We start from the raw sequence: 19,500 nt of genomic DNA, 5'->3' as shown, positions 1-19,500 counted from the left end.
TGACAGTGGTAGATGGTATCTTAATGTTCGGTGGCAGATTCGTTATTCCTGAAGGTTTACGAACAGCGATCATGACCCTAGCACACGAAGGACATCCTGGACAAGAGGCCTTCCAAGACACCCTGCGCCAGAGAGTCTGGTGGCCAGGAATGACTAAGGATGCAAGCACATACGTGGAACGCTGCTCTGAATGCTGGAGGAGACGTACCAATAATGCGCAAGAGCTCCAACCAACTGAGGTTGTTGGCGTCTGGAGAAAGCTGGCAGTGGACATCGTATCCATTGAGGGGTACTCGATTCTCTCCATAGTCGATTATGGCTCCAGGTACCCTATTCTGAAGATAATGCGCTCGACAACCTCAGCTTCCGTCATCAATGAACTTGATGAGGTATTCTCTGCATTTGGTCTTCCCGAGACTTTAGTTTCGGACAACGGCCCTCAGTTTGTCTCTGGGGAGATGTCTTCATTTCTCAGCCGGCTTACAATTACACATGTACGATCCAGCCCAAGGTATGCCCGCTCGAATGGCATGGTGGAGCGTCTGCATCGAGTGTTAAGGGAGAGACTGTCTGCTCTTAAGCCACATCTCCCTTTCCAGAGGCGTCTTAACCAAGTGTTGTTTGACATTCGATGTTCGAGGCATAGAATGCTCGGTACATCACCAAGTGAAGCTTTGTTCTCTCGACCACTGCGTACAAGAGTCCCGGCACAACTCCACCCCACCGTTGTGAATCCCCAGCACCAGCTGAAAGCAAAAGCTGAAATGTCTGCACAACACGACTCCCGACGTGGCGTGAGAATGCTTTCTGAGCTTCGGCCCGGCACAAAAGTCACTGTGCAGGACGGGTACTGTGACAAGTCTCAGTCATGGACCGTGGTGAACCAGTTCGGCCGTCAGGTAGGAGTGACCGATGGCTCTCGCTACCTACTGAGGAATAGGCAGCATGTACGAGAGTTTGTTTCACCGCATCGTCCGGACGATTCTCCACCCATGTCGTCAGCGAACCCGTCTTTCAGCCGTCATGAGGTGGACCTTCAGCGAGCGCCAGCACAGGCGGCTCCTCGGATCGGTCAGCCATCAGTGCCGGAACCAGATGGAACCGGAACTGGACAGTCTGCTCGGATTGGTCAGTCTACAGTGCCAGATGCTGTTTCGGCATGTCTACCGTCTGTGGATCTGCCTCCGCGCTCACCATGCCACAACATGCCGCTCTCTCAACCTTCATCTGCACGTGAAAGCCAGCATGCTCCGAAGGAACACACTCCAGCTGCTTCCGGCAAGCGCTCATTCGTCGATGGTGCAGTCACTCGCTCCGGACGGCATATCAAATTTACTGAGAAGGCACGGCTCTACGCAGACAGTTTATCCTAAAAGATTATTGCAACAATGCATCATACTCACTCTGAAAGTTCAACTTGACAACTTTTGTGTTTTTCTGAAGTTGAGTTCCTATCTTCCTCCATTGGGTGCTTTGAAATTCAAAACTTCATATTGTGTTCTCTCTTCTTCTTCTCTTTTTAAATTCCTTCTATTGCTTTCCCCGGCACCGGCTTTTTTGTTTGGGAGAAGGAGTGATGTAGTGATAGTGACTGCGTTGTTCTTACACCACCTAGCTGTCATATGTTGCATTCTACACATCACTGCATGTGTCGTACTCACACCTTCATGATGTGCTACATTCACACTGCTGTATGTTATAGTCTCTTGTCATTCCAGTAATCATTGCATTCTGGCCAGCTCACTACAAGGTACACACCTGGATTATTATGTAAAAAATATATGAAAACAGAAATGAGCAGAAGCTTTTATAGGTAACATACTACATACGCTAACGTATGGGGATACGCTACAAGTAAGCAAGGCAGCGATACTACAATAGTCAGCTACAATCAAGCAAGGCAGGGATACTATAATAGTCAGTTACAATCAAGCAAGGCAGGGATACTACAATAGTCAGTTACAATCAAGCAAGGCAGGGATACTACAATAGTCAGCTACAATCAAGCAAGGCAGGGATACTACAATAGTCAGTTACAATCAAGCAAGGCAGGGATACTACAATAGTCAGCTACAATCAAGCAAGGCAGGGATACTACAGTAGTCAGCTACAATCAAGCAAGGCAGGGATACTACAGTAGTCAGCTACAATCAAGCAAGGCAGGGATACTACAATAGTCAGCTACAATCAAGCAAGGCAGGGATACTACAATAGTCAGTTACAATCAAGCAAGGCAGGGATACTACAATAGTCCGCTGAGCTACAATCAAGCAAGGCAGGGATACTGCAATAGTCAGCTACAATCAAGCAAGGCAGGGATACTACAATAGTCAGCTACAATCAAGCAAGGCAGGGATACTACAATAGTCAGCTACAATCAAGCAAGGCAGGGATACTACAATAGTCAGCTACAATCAAGCAAGGCAGGGATACTACAATATTTAGCTACAATCAAGCAAGGCAGGGATACTACAATAGTCAGTTACAATCAAGCAAGGCGGGGATACTACAATAGTCAGCTACAATCAAGCAAGGCAGGGATACTACAATAGTCAGCTACAATCAAGCAAGGCAGGGATACTGCAATAGTCAGCTACAATCAACCAATGCAGGGATACTGCAATAGCCAGCTACAATCAAGCAAGGCAGGGATACTACAATAGTCAGCTACAATCAAGCGAGGCAGGGATACTGCAATAGTCAGTTACAATCAAGCAAGGCAGGGATACTACAATAGTCCGCTGAGCTACAATCAAGCAAGGCAGGGATACTACAATAGTCAGCTACAATCAAGCAAGGCAGGGATACTACAATAGTCAGCTACAATCAAGCAAGGCAGGGATACTACAATAGTCAGTTACAATCAAGCAAGGCAGGGATACTACAATAGTCCGCTGAGCTACAATCAAGCAAGGCAGGGATACTACAATAGTCAGCCACAATCAAGCAAGGCAGGGATACTACAATAGTCAGCTACAATCAAGCAAGGCAGGAATACTGCAATAGTCAGCTACAATCAAGCAAGGCAGGGATACTACAATAGTCAGCTACAATCAAGCAAGGCAGGGATACTGCAATAGCCAGCTACAATCAAGCAAGGCAGGGATACTACAATAGTCAGCTACAATCAAGCAAGGCAGGGATACTGCAATAGCCAGCTACAATCAAGCAAGGCAGGGATACTACAATAGTCAGCTACAATCAAGCAAGGCAGGGATACTGAAAAAGTCAGCTACAAACAAGCAAGGCATGGATACTACAATAGTCAGCTACAAACAAGCAAGGCAGGGATACTACAATATTTAGCTACAATCAAGCAAGGCAGGGATACTACAATAGTCAGTTACAATCAAGCAAGGCGGGGATACTACAATAGTCAGCTACAATCAAGCAAGGCAGGGATACTACAATAGTCAGCTACAATCAAGCAAGGCAGGGATACTGCAATAGTCAGCTACAATCAACCAATGCAGGGATACTGCAATAGCCAGCTACAATCAAGCAAGGCAGGGATACTACAATAGTCAGCTACAATCAAGCGAGGCAGGGATACTACAATAGTCAGCTACAATCAAGCAAGGCAGGGATACTACAATAGCCAGCTACAATCAAGCAAGGCAGGGATACTGCAATAGTCAGCTACAATCAAGCAAGGCAGGGATACTACATAAACAGTCAGGTAGGGCGACAACAAGATGCTAAACTGACTGAGGTACTGAGACATTGAACGACCTGACAACTAGCTCCAACGAATCTACGAATTGAAAAACACCAACCTTCTTATATCACTTGGAAGGCCCAATGAGGGGAAGGAAACGCAACAAAGATGTGCTCAAGGTATATCCCACGGGAGCAAAGAACGTCGAAAGCTACAAGATGATAAGGAGATTGGTAAGACCATTGGACAAACCGGTCTAACTACAACTCAACAACGCGAATCAACCAATGACGAATTACGTTATTTTCTCTGACCAATGCCATACTTGAAGTATGCATTTTATATTGTACAATTTTCGGATCACGAGACATAGTTTGGTTCCGCTATTATGTGTTGAAATCTCAGGAACCGTTGATCGCAGCGCTTCCTGGATGGGTTCTACGGCACGCTGAGAGTTTTCTCTTCTGCATAGATAGTTGGATCGTTAAATTTGAGCTAGTTTTGACCGAGTTACCATGGTTACGGCTTGTTGATGTCTCAACGTCGTGTGTGTAGAATTCTACACATTCAAGTATGGGGCGGCTCTCAAAGGGTTAATGGGAGTTGTGATAATTCTCAGAACGAGCATTAGAAAAGTCATTAGTTTCTTGAATCTGCAAAGTATTCAAAATCAACTGCTGTTCTGGTTTACAAAGCTATGTGCAATGTTTACTAAGAGGTCTGTTTTACTTTCTTGTTGATGGACCATTGTTCATTCTACCAGGACAACAGGACATGTCTGGACAGTGCAGTAGAAAGTGCAAATGACCGGAGAGCTCAGCCTGCGGCTAGACTAAGGGCAATTATCCGCTATCTTGAGAGCAAGTACCCAGAGGAGCAGAAGAAGGTAAGCACAACTTAGAAGAAAAGAAAATTCATCAAAATAAATTTTCCATTCGAAAACTTGCGTAACCAATGAGGTAACAATATCACTATATTCCCTCCTGACACTCACACATTGTCTCCCTGCTGCAAACACCGCTTTTGATTCACCAAAATATTCAGGCATGGCTCAGTATCAGGTTACTGGTTCAAACTAATGATGGGTTATACCCAAACATTTAGTGACCCAAAAGTGACGTTCGCAGCAGAAACGTCCCGGTGTGGGTGTTTGGAATGAGTGCAATAATGCAGTTTACTAAGACTGCGGAAAGGATGCAATAGTTTCAAATATTAATAGCAATGAGTACACTCAAACGTCTCTTATCCGGACGCCTCAGATACTGGCACGCCTCTCTACCGGGCACCTTTAGCTTGAGTTCCTATGGCAAAACTGCTTCCAATTTGGGGGTTTGAATTATTTTTCGTGTACACTAGTGTCAATTTATCACTGCCCACCTGTGCAATTCACTCATTTTCATCAAGACATTATATTTTGTCCCGAATATGTGTAATATGTGCCAAAAACACTTCTTCAAAAAGCGGTATAATACATGGTAGACGAGCTGTCCTGAGATAACGGAAAACCTGAGATACGGGCAGTGACGTTCGAGCTCATACTGAATCGCTCACTCCAGCAATAATATTTAGTAAAAGAGAACATATCAGAGAAAAACAGAAAATTTGTGCAAGTCGATCTCTCCAATTTCGCTCAAATTTTGCAGGTAAGTTTCCTTTGGGGTATAGATTGACTGTGCAAATCACGAGCCCCGTGACACCAGATTGCCAGGTCTCGTAGATCATGGTTTATCAGTTATTCTGAGTCACCTTGATCAAGTGAACGTGCACTTACAAGGATCGCCCGTTGATATTTAGATTGGATCACATGCATTTTGATGCCCAGCTTAGGAGCACGCTGGTCGCGTTGTAGGCCTTCCAACCGGGACTTTCCCTCAACATGCAGCACAGAGACTAGGGTGAGTAGGGGCCAAATTGCGTTGTTCATCACGTACGAAATCTGTGATGTGGGCACGTCACGTACCACATGGAACAAGTGTAGCCTGTGCTGGTCAACTCCAAACGACCTTGATGGCATGCTCGATGGTCATTCCTTGCTGTTGCAGATCTACATCAAGCATCAGCATGTAAACTAGCCACGGTTCCTGTTGAGCCATGTTCGGGGTGTTCGAGGTTAGTGTGAAATATGCATACAGTCAGCTTCGCCAATAACGACTGCTGATATAACGACAATTCGCGAATAACGATAGAATTTCCATGCCCAGAGCAAAGTCCCATCCCATATAATACATATAATGAGACTTTGGGTATAACGACATTTTGCGAATAAGGACACCATTTTGACGCCCACCGAGTGTCGTTATAAGCGAAGTCGACTGCTGTTCAGACTGCAAGAGGACATATCTCCAAGAAGTCTTGCAAATGCAATACTGCTAGCGCTGTAACGATAGTGTCTGCGGGTTCTGAGCAGAGCATGCAGGAAATATGATGTGTCTTACCTCCCCCATTATGGTCCGTTTCGAATAGCACATCAGGAACGATCGTGATCGTGTGCATTGTGTTGTGAACCGGAAATCATTTGTCTACATCATGAAGCATGTGGTTTCATCATTCCTCTTGCCGTAAAGTTTAAAAACTACATGCCAAACAGTCACTTTTTGCATCAAATGTTGCACCGAAAAATTGTGGTGGCGCTAGGAGAAGCTTGTCGTTTGGAGTGACAAGTTATCACCGCTACTTTTCCTTGTCAGAGTCAACAATACACTTCGTTTTGCAGCTGGTTTACAAAGCCGAAGTGACACGCCGTAATGTTAACCCAGCACGTGTGTACTTCGGAGCGACAGAGCCAACGTTCAAGACCCGGTACGGAAACCACAAGGACACATTCAACCACGAGCAGAGACGAAAGAGCACCTAACTATCCAAGTATGTCTGGAAATTGACGGAGAGACAGGAAGACTACTCGATCCAGTGGAGTATTTCAGAACGAGCACAAGCCTACATCAACATCAGCAAGAGGTGCCAACTTTGCCTCTCGGAGAAGTTCCGATCATAATCGCGGATAGAGAAACATGCCTCAACAAGAGAAGCGAGCTTATCTCGAAGTGTAGACATGCCAGCAAATTGTCGCTCGCAAACTACACCGGGGTCACATGATGAGATATGCGGTGTTCCCACACACACACGCGCACGCACGCACGCACACAAGCACGCACGCCCGCACGCACACACACACACACACACACACACACACACACACAACCACACACACACTCTATCTCTCTCTCTCGTGCACACACATGTACACCCTCACTCTTTTACACTCACACCAAACCACATTTTTGCGCCATTGCCCACACTGGTATCTGCAATGTAACATACTACCCAGCCCTTTGGCGTGACACAACTACCACTGAAACCTACTTAATTCCTGCGTCGGTTCTACATGTATCTCCCATCTTGGTTATATCAATATACCTCAGCCATGACACTTGCATTCATATTACGCACAGTGTATTCCAGCGCTGATGTTATCTCCTCAAGCTTTGTGGTTGCAGCACTGCCTTAGCCTACATTACAATTAACCTATATAACTAGCAAATAGTATTATTATGTTTTATCGTCTGATGAGTGTTTTTTGTAAAACGAAACTCGGAGATGTGAGAAAGGTTTTTGGTCTCTGTGGTTCTGCCTCGTGTGGTAAGCTCTGCCCTTGTTGAGGTATTGAGCATTATTTGCAGCATAGACCCACGACACTTTGTTGTATGTACTACGTATACACGTATATTAAGTTAAGGGGGCGTTCGAATTGTCTTCAGCAACTGTTTGAACAATTTTTTTAAAGAGATTAGTTGAAGTGTCCCATTAGAACGTTTTCTATCATTTTAGAGTTTTCAGTGGAATTGTCGATGACGTCCGATAAGATCGACCATCTCCACGCACTACGTGACGTAGCTATTCCAAACCCTTCGGAAAAAGTCAAAGAACGACAATTCGAACAAGCCCTAAGTGAATAGCCATAGAAGAAAAGAATTCCTTCTGCTCATGCTACCCTTTCCGTGACCGTCTTTCCTAGCACCTCACTTCACTCCAACCATGTTTCTCTACGGACTATTCTCTACCAACCACCTCTTCCATGTTCCTAATTTAACATCTGTCATTGTGTTTCCTGTGTGTTCTATTGGCAATGTAGGTAATGGAAATTGTTCGACATGCCGCTGGGAAGAAGACTGCTGACCCTCACAACCGTCGTTTTCTTCAGGTAATAGAAAGCACATGTTATGAGTTATGACTAACTGTTCACCGGTGTAACCAGATAATTATACCGTCAGCAAGTGTGACAAAGGGCACAAAACTGACCAGGAGTACTTAGCTGAAAAACTGACAAGGAATGCTCAGATTCCCCTTCCATGTTTACAATAATAAACTTGAACCTCCCAATTTGGGTGGTCTGTTACTTTGCGTCGTTGGGTTGTAGTAAAACCGGTACGTCCAATTGTCTTACTAGTGAAGTCTTTATACAGTAACGTTCGGCATTCTTTGTTGCTGTGGGACAAAGCCCGTGCTCATCTTCGTTGCGCTTTCCTTCCCCTCTTTAGATATTTCCTTACCTGAGCCTCCCAAGTTGGAAGGTTGTTGGTTTACACCTCTTAGATGTGTTGGAGTGAGGTGTTACGGCGTCGAATGTCTCAGTACTCCTTGTCAGTTTTGTGCCCTGTTGTCGCATATGCTGACGGTGTATTACGTGGTTGCACTGTGGGACAGTTGGTCATAACTTGTAACATTTTGCCCTTTCTTTATTTTTTACATGATTACTTTGGCTAAAGATCCGAGCTCTTCAGGTAAAATCTTTATTGTCTTTTATACTGAGTAGGGGTGAAACAATTATACCGAGTACTCGAGTACTCGCTCGGTTTTTTTCAAAAATAATCGAACTCGGAATAAATCAGAGTACTCGTTCATACATGGTACATGCGTTTACCACTGAATCTGCAGTTTCAGAGCAGCAGTCGGCAGATATTGATGTGCAGACTGTGTGGGGAACATTTGTTCACGAGTAGAGGGAGCCCAAATGACCCACAAACCAATATACCTGAGAAAAATGATTGCTACTCGGTTCAATCGGGGTTGTATCCTGCGATTTGAAGGCCCTTGGTGTGCAATTTTAGGAGATGAAGGATACTAGAATACTCGAATATTCGATCGCAGAAAATCAGAATGCTCGAACTCGGGATCTCATTGCCAACTTTCACCCCTAATACTGAGTATTCCAAGTATCCCGTTGCTATGGAGAGTATCGTGGCAATTGAGGTCATTCACTGATGTTATGTACTTGGTCCGGCTCATCGCAATTGTCGCTTATCCCCGACGTACTTTTTGACAGGTAAAACCCAGTCCAATCACGATATCTAACTTACTTTTGCTTGGGAGGTCGCGATGGCAAGATCAAAGTAGGCACCAAAGAAAAAATGATCGCGACTAGCGCTTTGAATCGCGATGTATTCGACTTTTTTGGGACGTGGGAATCTGGCCATTCACTGTCTGTGTTGCCAAAAGCCAAGCCCAGCGACCCGAAGACCGAAACTGTAGCAGGTGCAACTGACATCCTGGCCTGGAGAGCGTGACAGGCACGAGTGCACGGCAGAAGAGTATAAGCATCATGATGGAGGAGAAAGGTGTTTTCGATGCGATGTGCCCGGCTGACCTGTTGGTTGTTCCTTCTCTTGGTGGACCTAGCAGCCGTATTACAAGAGTCGTGGCCCGCCTATCCAGGGAGCGTATGACACCTGTCTGGAGAGGCCTGTATGCCTCATTTGAAGGCTTTGTTGAAACACCCTGTGGTGACACACAGGTCACACTGCCCACGGTTCCTTCAAGCACCAAAGTGACAGCCCCAACTGTTTCTTTCCCATTGCTGTCATACGACAGGCTGAGAACGCAAGAGATACTCTACCAGTCTACGCCAGCAGCTAGACACCAGCAAATGTCAGCTCATGTAGCGACGCGGCTTGAGAGATGCAGAGTTGAGTGAACTTTGGACCTGTATTACCAGTGTGAGTGCAAGAACGCGCTCCTTCGCTGATTTATTTCGTGCATTTTGCTTACCTTGCTTCCTTTCTTCGACTCGCTTCACCTGATTCCATTGCTGAAATTTTTTTCTTGTGGCGGAGAGTATTCATGTATCATGCTTCCTCACTATGTCCGTTTGAAATTTCACAGAGCGGTAAAAAAACTCCTGTTCTTAGTGGCGAAAGATAAGCGACAATTGCGATGAGCCGGACCAAGTACATAGTAATTGTTAAAAATGGATGAAGTTTCGTTTTCAATCCGTGCATATGGTAAAAAGTCGTCTGTACTTTCAATACGTTTCACAAAGCTATCACCGACTCATTTTTTCGATGTCCACCATCCTAGTGTTGAAAGTAGCAAGAATCTTTATAGATTCATTTCCTGCTTGTGTTTAAATTCAGGCAAGTACATATGTGCAGTGCATGCCGCTTTCCGAAAGAACCATAATTATAGCATGTGGACAAGCTGATCTTCTCATTTACATTGTCCGATTCATAAAAAAATTCATCTCCACTTAAGAAATGTGCTCCTCACATACTTTACTGTCAAACAGATGAACACTGCCAACTATGGAGCATTATCATCTTCACAGCCTTTAAGGAAAAGTTGCCTTCAACACTTATATCCAGTAATTGTTATTCTTTACTAAGAAAATGGTGGGCATCACGCAACTGCGTTATAAAGGAAAGGGGGTTTATCAACTGACAACCCCTCTATTCATTTGCTATTCACAGTGAGAGGCCCGAAACGTCACAATTTTTTGACGTCACTAATAAAGAATTTTCATCCAGCGCATGCGCCAAGTGTGAATAGCAACTGCATAGAGTGGTTGTAAGTTGACGAACCCCTATTCTTTAATTGTTGTTCTTGTGTGAATGAAGCTGAAGACACCACTGCAGCTGTATTTATGGCTGATAAATATGGTGGTAAAGACCCACCTGGCAATATGGCGGTAAACACACGCCTGCCCACACACGCTCCCTAGGCTGCAAAGTTCTGGCACAGAGCTCTCCTTCTCACCACCACCACCATCAGTTCGCGCCTAGCGCCTTGTCGATGCATGGCTGGCGGTATCCGGCATAGCAGGCTGGTACATCAAGTAGCGCATGGCACATAGATGATGACACAGCAACGATATAGCTCGATTGCGACGTACGTTTCGTCGCCGCTGGACTCATCAGGCAATCTTCTTCTTGGATGTCTTCATACGGAGCTTGACTCGGAGCTTGACTCATATTTATCAACCATAAGTACAGCTGCAGTGGTGTCTTCAGCTTCATTTTCCCGAGTCAAGCTCCGTATGAAGACATCCAAGAAAAAGATTGCCTGATGAGTCCAGCGGGGACGAAACGTACGTCGCAATCGAGCTATGTCGTTGCTGTGTCATCATCTATGTGCCATGCGCTACTTGATGTACCAGCCTGCTTTGCCGGATACCGCCAGCCATGCATCGACCAGGCGCCAGGCGCGAACTGATGGTGGTGGTGGTGAGAAGGAGAGCTCTGTGCCAGAACTTTGCAGCCTAGAGAGCGTGTGTGGGCAGGCGTGTGTTTACCGCCATATTGCCAGGTGTGTCTTTACCACCATATTTATCAACCATGTTGTTCTTGTGTGTATTATATATACGCAGACTTACCTTCAGCTGGAGGAATTTTATTCTGAAGGCCAAGTGGACGCTAACACTCTAGTTGTTCTAGTTAGCGGGGAACAACTTGTTGGGAAGTCGACACTGATCAAGACATTGAGAGAAGAAGGAAACAACGGCGCATCAAACGACTCGAAACGAACCCGAGGCATCCAGATGTCCAACTTCACTGATAACCTTGGTCAGCATTTGCGTATCAAAGATCTCGCTGGGCAGGACGCGTTTTCAGCGACACACGACATTTTCTGCCTATCCACATCAGTACCAAGCCTCGGTCTTGCTGTTGTCAATAGTAAATGGGACGAGAAACGGATTACAACAAGCATAACCACCACAGTTGGTCGGTTTTTGAGCCGGAGGCCACCATCGGTAACATCAGGTCAGTGCTATATTTTATCAAATGCATTTTTGTGAAATTTTGTTTGCGTCTGTTGATCCGTATGTCGACATGTACTGTAGCAGACATGGAAATTCAGTTGATTGACCGGGGCCGGCGCCCTCAGCGCGAACAGAACACTGCGTGCAGTGCACATGTTGATCCGATACGACCAGCGCTCTGCAGAGCATAACTACATGTGTGTTCCGCTTGTCCACGGCCGCATGGCGAGTGCCCTGGGGCCGCTAGAAGTGTGACCGGATTTCCATGTCCACGACAGTACATGAATGAATGAATGATTGGGGTATGTGTTTGATTCTGTATACTGGTGCAGGTTTCTGTGTGTGTGTGTGCATGCAGGTATGTGTGTGTGTGTGTGTGTGTGTGTGTGTGTGTGTGTGTGTGTGTGTGTGTGTGTGTGTGTGTGTGTGTGTGTGTGATGGTGTGTGTGTGTGTGCATGCAGGTGTGTGTGTGTGTGTGTGCATGCAGGTGTGTGTGTGTGTGTGTATGTTTATGTGTGTGTGTGTTATTTATAGTGGTGTGCATGGGTAGTCGGATACCCATGCAGCCCATGAGGATCTCGTGTAGACGGGTACAGAATAGTACCTGAAAAGCCGAAGTCGCTGATGGCATCATGTACAGTGCACATGTACAAATTCATGTAGTACTCTGCATGTCTATCCAGTGTGTAAGGGAAGGAGTGCATTGTGCCGTCACCATGGAAACATTACCCAATAGGGTATCCGTGCTACCCGTAGAAAACTACCAAAAAAATCCCTGAAGAAAAATGCTACCAGACTCAGCCCTAGATATTCATCCCTCTGTCCATGGTAAATGCCTGTAATAAGTCCTTGGGTTGAAACATTGGTGAAGGTCGAGCACATGTGCGTCAATATGGGACCGGGAGCGTATGTGGTCCCGCCGATATTTTGGATACGTGAAATCAGACTGATTTTCACATGAACAAACAGTTTCATTCACAAGTGCTGTGCACTACACTGTACACTGTACTAACGAATTGTTATTACACATCAAGCTGAACATGCACTGCCCCATGTACTGGGTCTTTCCTTTTGCCCATGCGTTTTCACACGGAGGTGGTCAAGAAAATGAGATAAGAGTGTCGACACATGGCACCTGGGCGCGTGCACGGATAGTGGACATTATACAAATCTTTAAGTTATTCCAAACTTTCCATAGTTGGTCTTTTCACGCTGTGTGTGTGCAGTGGGTAACAGTTTCACCACACAGAGCACTATGGTCTGTGCCTGAAGTTATGTACCACTACCAGTCTACTTGATACCCTCACTATCGTGCAGCATGAAGCACGTGGCACAAGTCCACAGACTTGTCACGTGCACATACATGCAGTCCCGCCTCATCTTTGCTGCAACAATGAGCCCATAACTGACAAGTGAGAAAACAGCAAACAGCTTCTGGATCGAAAACGTTCAGATCCGTTATTGTTCAGAGCCTTGAATGGAAGAGCCGTGCCCTTGGTTCAAATACTCTGCTCCCTTCTCCAATCGAGCAACGTCCGAAATGTCCATACAAAAATTGTCTATGCCCGATGGAGCCCAAGATTTTCGGAAACATTCAGAGAACTCGCATCTGTCTTCTCCATCTCCAGACTTTGCTCTCCAGAGATCTGATAATAGAATCAGCCTGGTCGGCATCAGCTGCTTCTTCTTCATTTGTCGCAGAAACAGCAGCGATAACTTCTGACTTGCCTGTGCAGCCACTTCTCCAGTAGATTACCAAGGTTTTCAGCCCGAGACCGAACATATGGAGGTCAGGCATGGTTCCATCCTCACTCACGAGATATATCTTCGAGGCCGCTCATAACACCCTAGTACGTACTATCGGTCGCCAATTGAAGTAGCATTAGCACAATTGATTTAAAACACTGTTTTGACCAATTTTTTAGCTGCATACTATGATATTGCGGAGAGTGTGTTGCTTAAAATCACCTTTCCTCAAATCTCCTCACCACAAATATATATATATATTTTTGTTTGCGTTTCCCATCTCTTGTTGTTGCAAATACAGACCAGCCGTTCAATGTCATGATCATTGCGACCTTCCGCGACGAGATCAAGAGAGAGGATCATGGAGAACTGGCTGCAAAGCTTGCCACAAGCTATAGCAGTGTCAAGGGGGAGTTTGGTGATAAACTCCACTTTCACGGACCCTTTGCTATCAATGCCACCGTCAATGACACAAGCTTCGACCGCCTGAGAGTAAAACTTTCTGTGGTTTGCACAGATATCCTGAGCGTAAGTAAAAACTGTAAACCATGTTTCAATTACTACTAGTGGAGAAACTAGGGGATAGTAAAGGGATCAGGAAAGATAAAGTGTGGTAGGGAGAGGTATAGATGGAAAGATGGAGAGAAAGAGGGAGAGGTATAAAGAGATAGATAGTGAGAACGAGAAAGAGAAAGAGAAAAGAGCATGAGAGAAGAGAATGAGAGAAAGAGAGGCAGAAAGAGAATGAGAGAAAGAGAGGCAGAAAGAGAAGAAGAGAAAGATGGAAAAATGATGAAGGGAAAGAGTTGGGAAGAGAGAGAGTGAGATTAGGAGTTAAAGAGAGACGGAGATAGCTCTGCAATGCACACCAGTGCATTAGACAGAGTTTATAATCATTTATGGTGATCCGCACTTGCACCTCTCCCGTGAATTGTGGATTTGGTTATGAAAGAAGTCGAGGAGATGGTGGAGAAATCAAGTGAAAAATTCAAATTACTAAAATGTTAAATATGTAGAAAACACAATATATTACAGTAACTAAAGCCGACTCTTCTTGGCGATCTGTCAAGCTGCTTGACTCTTTATGAGGGTCTGCAGAGGATATTCAGGCAAGAATAGGTGCTGCAAATAGAGCGTTCGGCTCGATTTCATAGAAGCGTCATAAACTGAGCTCCAGACTTTGTATGTTCTCTGCCCTCATTCTGCCTATCCTGTTGTATAACTGCGGACTGTGGGCAATGACACAGCAACTCAGTACTCGGCTGGATGCGTGTCACCGAAGAAAATTGCGGTACCTGCTTCGTGTTGTGTACCCTCACCACATGTCAATTGTTACGGTGTACTCCTCAACGCGACAAGACCCAGTCAGCACTACTTGTCGCAGACGGTGGCTGCTCTGGCTGGGCCATGTTGTTCGCGATGGACCTAACTCAGCGTCCTACCAAGCAGTGGAGATGGCAATTAATACCCGGGACATCAAGCGCCCACGTGGCCGACCCCATCTCAGATGGATCTAAAGCACGCCGATATTGATATTTCTGAAAAAATGGCGGATGCTTGTGGAAAAATGTGCGTCGCTTGCGTAGTTGTTCTTACTGTGGTGTTTTATTGTTCATCTATTGTTCATGCAATAATGCCTTTTGTTTGATCATCTCACATGCGGGAAACTCGCAGTTGCAACAACATTCTATTTCACCAGACGTTTATGGAAGTTCTTCCCTTCATGAGGATAATACACTTCCTCCATTACACAAAGATGTGCGCTGGTGGAGAGCGGTTGCACTTTTTGGTGCTCCGCTCTCTTGGTAAACATCGATAGCACAGAAAGTAATGGCAACCTTCTGTGCTTGTTAAATTCTTGCCGAAGACCGTGGAGTAGTGGGCGAGCGGTGCTCTGGTGTTTGTTTTGTTTCATGAAGAAAGTTTTGAGAGAGCCGGTCCACGAAACGGTCAGCAAAGGAGTTGGAGGAAACCAACAAAAAAAGGGACGGAGAACTAACGAGAGTATCAGTTTGGGACATGGAATGTTCGAACTCTGCGAGAGCTGGGCAAGCTAGATCTTTTGCTGAAGGAAATGGAAAGACTCAAGCTGGATGTTCTTGGTCTGTGTGAAACGCGTTGGAGCGGAGAAGGCCATTTCGCCAGCGGTGACAAGTTGGTAATTTCAAGCGGCTCGCCGGACGGTGGATATGGCGGAGTGGCTGTCGTTCTGAGCGCAGCGGTGAAGAACAGCTTATTATCATATACTCCAGTATCAAATCGTGTCTTGGTGGTGCGCATACAAGAAACTCCTGTCCCTATTACCATCATTCAAGTGTACGCGCCGACCTCGTCATCCTCGGCAGAGGAAATAGATGATTTCTATGAAAAATTGCATGCTGTTATGGACGCCCTGAAGAGTCGTCAGGTATGTGTGTTCATGGGCGATTTCAACGCCAAGTTGGGAGTTGAGAGAGACTTTGAAAGCGGTGTTTGGGACTATGGCCTTGGACAGTGCAATGAACGTGGGGACATGCTGGCAGAGTTCTGTAGGATTAATGGCTTGGTCATTTGTAACACAGCTTTTCAGCATAATCTGCGCAATCGCTACACATGGATATCCCCTGATGGTTGCACCTGAACTTTAATCGACTATGTCATGATCAGCAAGTCGTGGTTCTCAAGTGTGCTGGATTCCAGTGCTCGCGCTGGCGCTTGTTGTGTCAACAAACGCAAACACACGAGGTAGGGTTTGTGACTTATCTTTCAGAAGACAAAGAGAAAAGACTTCTTGTCCATAGCAAAGGACAGGCAGAAAACCGTGATGCATGTGTGTACTAGTATGCGTACACACGCGAGTGCAAAAGGGCAATGCGTACAACAGGCAGAACATATATGGATACACCACGCCCCTTCTGAGATAAAAGACATATTTATCTGATCAAAACAAACAAAAACAAAAAAAACAGAGCAGCAATGAAGTGCATAAGTAACAGCAACAGTCATAGGTCCGGCAGAAGAGCGGAAACAGAATGAGGACAAAGTCATCAGTCATAAGATTGTCCGCGTGTGGATATCACATTAAACGGGACATTCTGCTGCCGATGGCGATGACTGCGGCGTGGTGCAGGCTGTGCTGGGGCATGTACACCAGGGGCAATAGAGGCAACTGGTGTCTGGCCTTGTGCCGCGTCTGGAGCATAAACAGTAGGGACGGCTGCAGCTGGCGGGGGTGTAGGAGAGACTCTCGGTCGGAGGAAACGGCGGTTGCGCCAATAGATGCGGCCGCTTGGAAGTTTCACCAAGTAGTCCCGGTGCTGACCAATGGCTACGATTGAGCCATGAGCTGACCACAACTTGGTCCGGGGATGCTGGATGTCGACATGTGCTCCAAGAGACAGACGAGGAAGGGACCGAGCAGAGCGGTTGTAATGCTGCTGAGTCGACTCCAGGTAGTGTGATGAGCGCTGGTCAACTTCATTAGCGTGTGTTTGCCATGCAGGAGCAAAGCTGGAATGGTGGGCAAACACAAAAGACGACAGAGGCCGGCCGTAGAGAGCTTGGGCTGGACTCTGACCAGTGGCGTTCGGGGTATTCCTCCACTCAAGCAACGCACGTTGAAAGGAATCCAAGTCGAGGTCGCCATTACTAGTGGTCTTGTGAATTAGCGACTTCATGGCTTTCACGGCATTCTCGGCAAGCCCATTCGACTGCGGATAATGGGGAGAGGATTTAGCATGACGGATGTGCCAGGTATCACAGAACTTAGCGAACACATGGGACTGGAACTGAGGGCCACCATCACTGGTAAGTACCTCGGGGATACCAATGTCAGGAAACCAGCGGCGAAGAGACCGAATGACGTCTGCAGAGGAGGCAGTGCGTCCGAGCTTGGCAACGCAGGGCCAGCTGGTTAGTTGGTCCACATACACTAGATACTGCAGGCCTTCACACTCAAACAGGTCGGCGCTGCAATGCTGGAATGGCAGATCTGGAGCACGATCATCCACACGGAGTGGCTCCTTCGGTTGTGAGGCGCTGTGCAGGCGGCACTTGTCACAACTGCGGACAACATGCTCGATGTCGGCTGACAATCGTGGCCAGAATACAATCTGCCGGGCACGGGACTTCGTGCACGTCAATCCTTGATGGGATGCGTGTAGATCAGACAAGACACGCTGCCGCAGAGCGACGGGAATCAAGAGACGGGGTCCTTTCATCACTAAACCACTGTCAATAGAGAGGTGCTCGTGACCATTCCAGTACGGCTGGAGTGACTCAGGCATGAGGGACCTCTTAGCAGGGAAACCAGACACGATGAACTGAACTAGGCACTGGTAGTCAGGGTCGGCCTGGGCGGCGGAGCGGAGTGCGTGGTACTTCAGGCCACCAGACGTATCAAGCGTGCACGCACGGATAGCAGCGCCCTGAGAGGCAGTACTCTCACCCAGTTCATCGTCAGGGCAGGGGTCGCTGACTGGATGGCGGGACAGAGCGTCAGGGAAAGCATGATCCGTGCCTTTCCGCCAGGTTGCGTGTAGCTGATAGGGCCGAAGTTTCAGGACGAGCCGCTGTAGCCGGGGATTCTCTATCTGATCCAAGTAGTAGGAGTTCAGAATAGGGATGAGCGGGCGGTGGTCGGTAATAACTTCGAACCGAGCACCGGAGAGATAGATCGAACACTTGCGTACTGCCCAGGTAACCGCAAGGCATTCAAGCTCAATGACGGCGTATCTCGTCTCGGCATCAGAGAGGAACCGGCTTCCACATTGGAGTATGCACCAGGTGTCGCCCTGCTGCTGCCACAAAACATAACCAAGTCCGTTCTTCACGGACGCATCAGTTTCTGACCGAAGCGGTCGGCCAGGCTGAAAGAACGACAATATCGGGGGAGAAGCCAGGGCAGCTTTGACGGCGTTAAACGCGTCAGTGTGTGCCGACTCCCACAGGAACACATTCGTGGACTTCAGCAACGGGTGAAGCGGGTCGCTGAGCTGTGCGATACGGGGCGAGAAATCACTACACTGATTGATTAGCCCGAAGAATGAGCGGACGTCAGTGCGATTAACGGGTACTGGGAAATCAGTGATGGCTGCCGTCTTGTCACTGTCAACGGTGTAACCATCCGTGTTGATGTGGTAGCCACAGTAGTCGACTTCTGGGACGCCGAAGACGAATTTCTTAGCGCTCAGGGTAATGCCGTGCTGACGGACGCGGAGCAGAGCGTCACGAACGTGGGTGAAATGAGTCGTCAGCTCCGTATCGTACACAAGACCATCGTCAACCACTTTTACGAAGTTGGTGAGGCGATCAAACGCTGCGTCGGTACGGGAGTTGAATACATCACCAGCCGAGACAAGGCCCTGTGGGTTGCGAAGAAACTGGTACCGCCCCCACGGTGTGATAAAGGTGGTGAGCGGCTTGGCATCGCCGGACAGCGGGACTTGCCAATAGCCATGTCGGGCGTCGAGCTTTGTGAAGTAGCGGGCTTTGCCGATGGCTGCCACTGCGTCATGTGGTGTACGAGCAGGATGGGTGGGTCTGCGTACCTGATCATTCAGCTTTCGAAGGTCCACAGTCAGTCTCATCTCAGTAGTGCCCTTCTTCTCAACGAGAACGATCGGATGGCACCACGCAGAGAGTTCTGTGACTGGCTCGATAATGTGATCATCGACCATACTGTCCAGTTGGGACTTTATCTGATCCCGGTAGGCAAACGGTATGGTGCGAGCAGTGCAGACGCAGCTGGGTTCTGCACCTGGTTCCAACTGAATGTCCATGGGCGGACCATCCATTGGTGGAAGCTGTGAGCTATCGAAAACGTCGGCAAACTCTTCCAGAAGCTGCTGTTGGAGCTGCTGGGCAGTGTTGGGTTCAGTACGGGCAGAACGGACAAACACGGAGGGCCAAGAAGCAGGTAACAGATTCAAGGCACAGAGGCTTTGGCGGGATAGCAGTGCCTCATCCAGGCCTTTGTACACGTGCAGTGTGGTGTCGTGTGTGACGGAATCGAGCGTCAAGGTCGCCTGGATCTTGCCAAGACTGGTCAAGGGTGCGCCATCAGCGGTGCGCACAACATCCTTGTCG

The 19,500-nt window shown here is 47.2% G+C and overlaps 1 protein-coding gene across 1 annotated transcript in view; it reads left to right on the top strand.

Moving 5' to 3' along the window:
- Positions 1-19,500, top strand: part of LOC135827278 (uncharacterized) — an 86,996-nt gene that overhangs the window by 39,976 nt on the left and 27,520 nt on the right. Inside the window, exons 3-6 of the mRNA XM_065339807.1 lie at positions 4,422-4,544; positions 7,788-7,856; positions 11,295-11,688; positions 13,736-13,962. Coding sequence (XP_065195879.1) covers positions 7,791-7,856; positions 11,295-11,688; positions 13,736-13,962 — 687 coding nt within the window. The 5' untranslated portion in view covers positions 4,422-4,544; positions 7,788-7,790. The remainder of the gene's footprint in view (positions 1-4,421; positions 4,545-7,787; positions 7,857-11,294; positions 11,689-13,735; positions 13,963-19,500) is intronic.

The sequence above is a fragment of the Sycon ciliatum genome, chromosome 11, assembly GCF_964019385.1.
Source record: "Sycon ciliatum chromosome 11, ocSycCili1.1, whole genome shotgun sequence".
In the NCBI taxonomy this organism is placed as follows: domain Eukaryota; kingdom Metazoa; phylum Porifera; class Calcarea; order Leucosolenida; family Sycettidae; genus Sycon; species Sycon ciliatum.
This window is presented reverse-complemented; position numbering and strand designations above follow the sequence as displayed.